The sequence below is a fragment of the Heteronotia binoei genome, chromosome 9 (assembly GCF_032191835.1).
Source record: "Heteronotia binoei isolate CCM8104 ecotype False Entrance Well chromosome 9, APGP_CSIRO_Hbin_v1, whole genome shotgun sequence".
NCBI lineage: Eukaryota > Metazoa > Chordata > Lepidosauria > Squamata > Gekkonidae > Heteronotia > Heteronotia binoei.
The window spans coordinates 36,788,040-36,797,925 of record NC_083231.1 but is presented as its reverse complement, the minus strand read 5'-3'; the positions used below and the strand labels follow the sequence as shown (position 1 = coordinate 36,797,925).

At 45.2% G+C, this 9,886-nt stretch overlaps 1 protein-coding gene across 2 annotated transcripts; it reads left to right on the top strand.

The window, feature by feature from the left end:
• Nucleotides 1-4,565: 4,565 nt before the first annotated feature.
• ING2 (inhibitor of growth family member 2) lies at nt 4,566-9,323 on the top strand. Of its 2 annotated transcripts, none has more exons than XM_060246478.1 (2): nt 4,566-4,950; nt 6,491-9,323. In XM_060246478.1, the coding sequence occupies exons 1-2, from the start codon at nt 4,701-4,703 to the stop codon at nt 7,156-7,158; spliced, it is 918 nt and encodes a 305-aa protein (XP_060102461.1). In that variant the 5' UTR covers nt 4,566-4,700; the 3' UTR covers nt 7,159-9,323. The 2 variants fall into 2 exon arrangements, with proteins under 2 accessions (XP_060102461.1, XP_060102460.1); XM_060246477.1 differs by having other exon boundaries at nt 4,576-4,950; nt 6,488-9,323.
• Nucleotides 9,324-9,886: the final 563 nt, after the last annotated feature.

Genomic DNA, 9,886 nt, shown 5'->3' with positions numbered 1-9,886 from the left:
ACGGCTCCCACCTTCTCTTAAAGTTGATTAAGGCTCCAGTTGGTGCAACTTGGTTGTTATCAGGAGCATGCTTATTATACCCATTTTGCAGTTACTCCACTGGCTGACCATCAGTTACCAGGTTCAATTCACAGACAAAGACCTTCATGGCCTTGGTCCACATCTGCAGGACCTTTTCTTCCCCTGTGTTCTTCCATGGCACCTTTGTTCATCTTCACCCTTCAAACAGGCAAATATCAACAACTGCCCATCAGTCTTCCCTCTGAGTTAGCGTGAGCTAGCTCACACATTTTTAGCTTCCAGCTCACACATTTTGGCCTTAGCTCAGGAAGAATGACCCTAGGGCACACTAACTTATGCAGTAGCTCACAACTTCAGTGCCAGTAACTCACAACTTTAATACCAGTAGCTCCCTTATACATGCATCTTCTGTAGTATCCCCTAGTTCACAGTGGTAGAGAATTCAGGAGAGCATTTTTATTTAAAGATGATACATTACAACAGAATGGTTTAAGAAGATGTTTTAATAAATAGAACAAGACTGTACACCAGGGGGCTCCTGTCAGCCCCTCAAGCAACTGGCTGTCACCTGCTTCCTTCTCTCTCTTGCTTCCTTCTGCATCACAGCTTGTTGGCTGGGTTTGCTCAACTGCACAGGAGCTACAGAGCAAAAATTCTGTTTTCTCCATTGGCTGAGGATCCTCCCTTGGGGAGGAAGCGCGGGGGGAGAGAACTTGCTTTGCTGAGCCAAGCCTCTCTTCCTTCTATTGGCTGAGGCTCCTCCCCCTCCTGGTCCCCTGGGGAAGGAAGGACAGAGCCAGAGTTTCCTTTGCCCAGTTCCCTGGATCACAGAGGAAAAATACAATGAAAGCACAGTTAAGACCAACAAGGGCTACTGTTTTAAGCATGTTTTAGTTTAAGCTTTTAAAAAATCTTTGTGTTTGTGTGTCCTTTATAAAGTTTATATCTGTGTTACCTGGCATTACATTGTATGACACACACAGTCCAGTCTGACAAGGTCTCATTTATGTAAGATCCAGCCCTCATAACAAACGAGTTCGACACCCTTGCTGTACACTGTATTACTGCATATAGTGTTATGTAGGTGGGCAGCCATCTTGGTCTGAAGCAGTAAAACAAAGTATGAGTTCAGTGGCAACTTTAAGACCAACAAAGTTTTATTCAAGGTATGAGCTTTTGTGTGCAAACAAGGTATCTGATGAAGTGTGCTTGCACATAGAAGCTCATACCCTGAATAAAACTTTTTTGATCTTAAAGCTGCTACTGAACTCAAACTTTGTTCTATAGTATTATGTTTGCTGGACTGTTCTCTTGCTCTCATTATATCACATTCCTATTTATGGGATACCTTTTTCTGTCATATTTAATACTTAAGCTTTGTTTCAGGTTTCTGCTAGTCCCACTACATTGCTTATTACTTGTCTCATCTTATTATTGCATTGGCTTTTGTTGTGTAATGTGGCTTTAGTCTCAGTGAAAAAGGCAACCTATAAATAAAATGTGGCAGAAACTGCTGTCAATCACAGCTAACTTATGGCAACCCTATGCAGTTTTCAAGGCAAAAGACATTTAGAGGTGGTTTGCCATTGCCTGCCTCTGTGTCACAACCCTGGAACTCCTTATTCCTACCCAGGGCTGACCCTGCTCAGCTTCCTAGATCTGAGGATGTTGGTGTAGCCTGGCTATCTAGGTCAAGTTATAAATAATGTAAAGAGATAAAATTATTTTTCCAACATAAAAATGACAAGGATCCCCTTTTAAATGCATTTCTGTGCCACTGCAGGATTAAAAAACACAGATATGTTTGTTCTGGTACAGTCCATGTACACTGATTGTAAAACGTATTTCAGTAGCATCTTTTTTTTTAAATAAAGATACTACTTATGGAGACATTTGTTTTTAGAGCACTGGGGCTATGGTGTTACCCTAAGTGGTTGTGAGGGTCTCCTGACTTTGTTGGGAGAATTAGCTGGAAGACCCCCCTACGCTATGCAAGAGTGGGCAACAAGCAGGATCTCCTCCTATGTTTATGGGGATTTTTCCTTCAGTAGAACTCTCAAATGAACCAGGCCTTAACTAATTAAATGGTTTTTATCAAAGAAATTAAAAGAAATAAAATCAAACTTATTAATTTATAAACACTCATACAAGTTCAGAAAATAAAGGTAGTAGCTTTATAGAGACAGAAAGGAAGCTTTTTACATGGGACTATGTTTACCTACTCCAGAACAGAGATTCGAGGAGAAAGATGAGCAGAAAGAACCAGCATTCCATTTAAATAAGTTGTACCCAGTTTCTTGTTGGGAGTGTAATTTAGTGGATGTCCACATAATGCACAAACAAACAGTCACACATAGTCTTGATGAGACAAAAGCCAGTGTGGACATAGCCTTTGAGTTATGACATGATTGTTGCTAGAACAATGCTGTGATGCTGTTAATGAAAACAATGTATTTGGACCAGGGAAGCTGCATAACTTTCCCAGGGGTTGTGAATGCAGTGTGAAAATGTCTATTGTGTTTGGTGAACTCTAGCAGACATAGCAAGAAATCTTATACAAAAGGTGTTATAGGATGATGGGGTTTTGTCTACATAGTATAAACCAGGTAAGGGAAAATCAGGCAAAGTGGGGAAATGGGCTAGTTGTACTACCTTTTCTGGAAATTAATCTATGGCATTGATGGATTTAAAAAGAGGGAAGAGAACTGCCAAAAATCAGACCTTTGCACCTTGAGGATCAGTTTTCCCCGACAAGCCTCTGACCAATATTTGATGACATTCCATGTCATTGTAGGACCTATTTTGGCCCTATTTGCAGACTGGTGAAAGTCTAGTCTCTAGAGGAGTGACTCTGTGAGATGCTGAGAAAGAAAGTTGTCTGCTGTCACTTTTTCCAAGGTACCAGACTATTCCTCTGAGGAAGGAGGGATCCAGACAAAACAATGGTGGTAACACAAAGCACTGGATCTATTATGATTTATGTTAATGTCTATAAACAAAGACATGAACAATGATACAAATAGTGGTTTTGTATTATTTCAGTGTAAGAATTGTATGGATTCAGGAGAATCCATTTAAAATAACCAAGATCCAGCTTTAACCCAGTCCCTGCATGGTGTTCATAAATCCCCTGCAGCCAAATCCAGTGCCCTGGGTGTAGCTATTCACCTTTGCCATCTCCTTACTGTCACTGTTAAAAGGGGAAAGTGTAGATGACTGGGGAAGGCAATGGCAAACCACCCTGTAAAAAGTCTGCCATGAAAACGTTGAGAGCAACGTCACCCCAGAGTCGGAAACGACTGGTGCTTGCACAGGGAACCTTTCCTTTCCCCCTATTTAAAATGCACCGTCTAATCCACACAAACTCCGAGAAGTGCTGGAAAACGTTATGCAAGGAACAGAGGAAAGAAATTGGATACTTTCCTAACAAGTACCAAGAATGCAAAAGTAAAACAGGCGCCGCTGGCCTCCTGTTGCGTTTTGCTGAACCAGAAGGTAGCAGCAGAAGCATCCCTCCAGTCCTCCTGCTCTCAAGGCGACAACAGTGAGGTGACCAATGGGGCTGCCCACCTATCCTCGTGCTGGAAAGCTGTGCAGCCTGCCCCCGCCCGGAAGCCAATCCCTTTTGAGTTCACTGCGGTTTGCTCCTAAATAAGAGTGCTCGTAGATATTTAGAAAACTGCAAATTTATACCCCGCCCCTCTCTCTGAATCAGAGACTCAGAGCGGTTTCCAATCGCCTATATCTTCTCCCCCAACAACAGAAACCCTGTGAGGTGGGTGGGGCGCGGAGGGCTCTCCCAGATGCTGCCCTTTCAAGGACAACTCCTACAAGAGCTATGGCTGACCCAAGGCCATTCCAGCAGGTGCAAGTAGAGGAGTGGGGAATCAAACCCAGTTCTCCCAGATAAGAGTCCGCACACTTTAACCACTACACCAAACTGGCTTTGCATTTCCAGCGAAGTCCGACGGCTTTCACACCCCTCCTGCAGAAGCCCCCTGACGCACAACATTCCTCCCAAGTCGCGCGCGGCGGCTCCAAGTCACTTCTGTCCCGCTCGTGCTGGGGCTTCCTCCGCGCCTCCCTTGCCTCCTTCATGACCGCGTTCCAATACATCGTCAGATGGGGGCGGGGAGGGCACACGGCGGTCAGGAAGCGCCCAGGGAGACCAGGCTTCTTTTCGAGGCGGTTCATTTCCGCCCCTCCCGACAGCTGATTGGCCGGAGCAAACGATTAAAAAAAGCGTGAGCGAGCGACCGAACGATCCATCAGGGACGAAACTGGGAAGGAAGCGGAGACCAGCCTCCGCCGAAGGCCCCTTTAAGAATTCTGCCTTTCATTCCTTTTCCCCTCCCCACTCCACGTTTGTCTTCTGACGCCCTGATCGCTCGAGCCAATAGCAGCCGCCGCGAGGGGAAGGCGGGAGAATGCGAACCGGCCGCGCCTTATAAGGGAAGGCCTCGCGCATGCGCAGTCCTACGAGCAAAAAAAGTAAGGGGGGGTGCGGAAGGGAGAGGAGGCGGGGAGTTCTAAGTGAGGGAGGAGGGTTTCCTCTCGCCCGGCCGCCTCAGCCGCCTGAGAAGCCGCCGCCTGGGGGACTCCGCTCCCCGCCCTCCCCCTTCCCTCGCGGGATCGGGGTCTCCTGCGCGAGGAGGCAGGGGGGGCTGTCACGTCGCGTCATGATGTTGGGGTCGCCGGGGCAACAGCCTGGGGGGGCGGGGTCTGGGGCGGCGGCGGCGGCCGGGTCTGCAGCCACTTGTGCCGGCGGGGCTGGGGGCGTCCCGAGCTTCCCGTGCGGCGGCGGGGGCGGCGTGTCGGAGCGGTTCCTGGCGCGCTACGTGCAGGACTACCTGGAGTGCGTCGAGTCCCTGCCGCTGGACATGCAGAGGATGGCCTCGCTCCTGCGCGAAATGGACACGCGATGCCGGGGTGAGTGAGGGGAAGGGAGAGGGGCGGCGGCGGCACCTTCGCTGGCCGAGGGGGCGGGGGCTGCGGCCGGCTCGCTCCTCCCCCCGCCACACGCGCGCTTGGGGCAGAAAATGGCCACCTTCCCCCCCCCCCCCCGGCTGGGATCCCTCCGGCGGGGAGGGGGGGGTTTCTCGGCCTGGGGCTGGCGGGGCGGGGTCACAATGTTCCCTCTGAGCACAGACGCCACTTTGGGAGCTGCTGGCGTTCAAGTTGTGAACTGCTGCATTATTTATTGTGCTCCGGGGTCGTCCTTCCGGAGCGAAGGCAAAAAGGTGTGAGCAGGAGGCGTTTCTAACTCAGCCCAGGGGGAACACGGGGTGTCAGCGAGTGTGGCGCCCTTTCGCTACCGGTTGGCACAAAGACACGTTTTCTGAGACCTCGTCCGTGGAGGGAGATCCGCCTCCTTCGGGACTAGCGACACGCAGCGCCTGGAAGTTCCGAGTCTCCCGCTTGGGTCTCTGTGGGGTCGGTGGTGCACGCGGGCTTGCTCTTGTGCAGCTGATGCTTCTCAAGTGGAGTCAGAATCAAGTTCTTCAAACGCTGCCCCTTCGCCTGATTTCCCAACCACTTGTGTGCTTCGCTGTGACAACCAGGACCTCAATAAGGCTGACTTGCGTTGTGCAGTGCCGGGTTAAACCGTGGAGGCCTCTAGGCAGTCGAAATCTTGGGGGGCCAGTCGCAAATTAGCTCAGAATCTGAGTGCCCATCCCCCTGCCCGCAGCACCCTCTGCAACGTGCAGGCACCTTCTTAAAAGCCCCTTTTACTAAGCTGCAGGGGAGAGGCAAATGCCTCAGTCCATAGAAGGAAAAGAGGCTTGGCTCAGTAGCTTTGCTGTGTGATGGAGGGAGCCTGGCAAAGCAAGCTCTCCCTTTCCTCCCCAAGGGAGGAGCCTTAGCCAGTGGAGAAGATAGAGGCTTTGCTCTTTAGCTCCTGTGCAATTAAGCAAGTCTGGCAAAGCAAGCTCTGACTCAGAAGAGAGAGAGAGAAGAAAGCAGACTTGCTCAGGGGCCTGATAAGAACCCTCCGGGGGCCTGATCCGGCCACTGTGCCACACGTTTGACACCCTTGCAGTAAGTGGTATAGAAATTACATAAATAGGTTCCTACTTACAATAGACCATAGTCACTAATCATTTCTCAAAGCATCTTTGTAACACCGTTTTGTATAGTGCATCCAAGTTACTTGTGCAGAAAAGCCCTCTTGAATAGTTCAGTTTTGCCCAGCTTGTGGAAAGCCAGGACAGTGGAAGCTTTCCTGGTCTCTTTGGGCAAACCACAGGGGAAGAACGTGCACGGGTGATTGTTGGTTTTGTTCATTTGCAGGCTAGCACCTGCAGAAAACTCTGCTGACTTGAGTGAAGTTGTGGCATGCCAGAGTAAAGACCTTCCTCCCCAAAGCAAAGTATTTGATAACTCATGGTTACATATAACTGGAAAGTGATTGCTTCGGCAGTTCTAGTTTGTAGTACACTTACTCTGTTTTTTTCCCCTTTGACAGAAGCATTGAAAGAAATTGATGAAGTTTATGAGAAATACAAGAGCGAAGATGATCCTGTCCAGAAAAAGCGTTTGCAGCAGCATCTTCAGCGAGCCTTAATCAACAGCCAAGAGCTAGGAGATGAGAAAATCCAAATAGTTACTCAGATGCTTGAGTTAGTAGAGAACAGAGCCAGGCAAATAGACTCTCATTCTCAGTGTTTTCAAGATCATTCAGATACGGAAAAACCCATTGAAAAGTCAAAAGTGGATCCTTGTCAACCAGAGAGATCTTCGCGAAGGCCCCGCCGACAGCGTACCAGTGAAAGTCGTGATATATGTCATATAGCAAATGGAATTGATGAGTATGATGACCAGCCTCCTAAGGAAAAGAGATCCAAATCTGCCAAGAAAAAGAAACGCTCTAAAGCTAAACAAGAAAGGGAAGCTTCTCCAGTAGACTTTGCAGTAGACCCTAATGAACCAACTTACTGTCTCTGTGACCAAGTATCTTATGGAGAAATGATAGGATGTGACAATGAACAGTGTCCTAATGAGTGGTTTCACTTTTCATGTGTTGGGCTCACCTATAAACCAAAGGGGAAGTGGTATTGCCCCAAATGCAGAGGAGACAACGAGAAGACTATGGATAAATGTACAGACAAATCCAAAAAAGATAGAAGATCAAGGTAGTCGATGCTCCAAATGTGTTGACAGTTGCTTGGTTTTTATTACAAAAAACTGTTTAATAAGCAGACCAGTATTTTAGAAAAATGCATAAAGCTATGCAATAACTTTTAAAATCCACAGTACTAATGGAGTATTAATAGATGTTAGTACTATTGTGCTCTTGAATATTCTGCACTAAATAACCAAATTCTTCGAACAGGGTCACATAGGAGTAGCACAGAGGGAATTCAGTTTCCCTCAGTCTTCTTAATAATGGTATAATTATGTTGATGCCTGATGAGGAAGAACTGGAGGGATAATCATGTTAAGACTGGTGTGTTAACATCTGTTGCAGTCACAACTTTAGTTACTTTTTAAGCCTTTCAAGGCAAAAGCCAGCCTGCTTCTTTATTGCCTTCCATGTGATCTGCATATATGTCTCTAATTTATTTATGTTAATCTTGTGGTGGTGAGTTTAGATGTCTATGTTTAGAGAAAGTATATTAAGTGGTGAAATACTCATGGCTAGAAGAGTTCCACTCAGCATTATAATGCCAGTTCTGAACTGACACCGATTGCCTTTTCCATGCTGCCTCTTTTCATAATATCAGTTGTATCATCTTGCTTCTGAATCATGCAGTGCCCAGGAGCACATCATAATATTGAAATGCTTAGAAATACTGTAGTTGTGTAGGAACAGCAATGTGTATCAGTCTTTGACTGGGCAAAAGTTTGGATTTAAGAGTCTGGAAAACAGCAAAGTGCAGTAAGTATCAGAAAACACCTATCTTGTATAAAAGGAAAACTGATTGTTTAAAAGATCCTAGACTTTTCAAAATTGTAGTAAGCTTCATATAACCTGACAAATTAATGACCTTTGGAACACAGCAGCTGATGATGCTCCAAGACCAGGCATTTTTAACTTAACACTGTATTGGACTAGTTGTGATCTAGCTGTCTGAACATAACACTGAGTAGGTTTTTCCAGACAGTAAGTATTGCTTTCTTCCTGGCAGGTCAGAGGGTTCCGCTTGCATTTCATGAAGGATGTTACTGTGCCGTTGCAAGACAATAACAATGTAAAATAAATGGATAAAACAGCCCAAGAACAATTTTCCATATTCTTTGAATTCTTGCTTTTACAACAGCAATATAATGTTCCTTTGGTGACTGATACTTTATTACATCAGCTCATGTTTTACTGAGCTATTAGAAGTTCTGAGTACTCAAACAAAAAATGATTGCATCCTGTGACTCAGATGGACAGCTTCATTTTGTAAAGGCAAGAAGCAGTATCTTTGGGAACTTAGATATAATCCAAATTAACTGCTGCTTTTGTTACACGTCAGTAATTTGCGGACTCATTACCTATATGTACCATAAAGGCATAAGAAGCTTATTTCATCTCGGCATACCCTGAAATTGCATTTCACAAATTTCATGTGAACTGGCAGATGGTGAACTGTTTCCCATCATATAGCAGTAGTCTCCTTCCATAAATGTATTCTCTCGTTCAGAGGCTTAATGCAGATTCATAATGTAGCTGTAATTTTGTTATTTTGATGTAATTTCCCTGTCTTGAAGAAAATCATGCAGTGGCCAGGAAAACAGTCTAAACTACTTTTATACTGTTGCAATTTGCTGCTGTTTCCTTCCCCGTCCCCAGAACATATATAATTGGTTGGTCCAAGCTGAATGAAATTTTTTTCAAAGGCTTTTAATTTAATGGCTAATGTACACCACCACAGTCCAACAGCTTCCAATGATTACAAAACAAACTTAGTTATTCTAGAATGCTGTTATTTACGAGTTCTGATTGTTTCTAGGAACAGAAATTCTGCAAACAATTAATATTGTGCATCAGATATTTGCACAACTTCTAAACTGGGAATGCCCTGGTTTCTTTTTGCAATTCATTGTGGCTCCTTTTGATGGATACCTAGTCCTTAGTCCTACCTTAGCAAAAAGGTAATTTTTCCTGTTTTTAAGAAATGGCATCATTGCTATAAAGTACTACTTTTGATTTTATTTTATTTTTTAAATTTGCTTGTTGTGGTTTGACAATCTCTCAGTTCTAAAATTTGTAATCCTGGGCACATACAAATGGGAACTGTGCTACTGAAGTGTACCGATTACTTGGATCTAATATTTCGCATGCTATGGTTTATGAATAAAAAAACCTTTTGGTTACAGAACTGGTGAACAAGTAGTTTTTCCAGTGTTATATTGCCATGCGTGCTGTGGTCTGTGTGTATGTGTACATTACCTACAGTACATTCTTAACCTGCCCTTCTTCTGAGGAGGTCAAAGGGGGGATGTACACAGTTATCACTTCCACGTTTAAAAATGACTGCTGTAGTAAGGTACACTTGGACTGGCATGCAAACAGTCATGTGTGAATGCAAAAATGTTTCTATATATGCAAAGAGTAGGTTTTTATATCCCACTTTTCTCTACTGGAAGGCGTCTCAAAGTGAATTACATTCACTTTCCCTTCCACTCCTCACAACAGTCACCTTGTGGATCGTATGAGGCTGAGAGAGCTCTGAGAGAGTAGGCTTCATGTGGAAGAATGGGGAATCAAACCCAGTAATCCAGATAGGAGTCCGCTGCTCTTAACCATTACAACATGCTGGCTCTCAAATATGTGCAAAGAAGTTAACTGTTTTTTTCTTTTCCCATTGTAGGTCTTCCCTCTTGTTCCATATAAAATACTATTTCTGATTACCTTCTGACCTACAGAAATAGATTT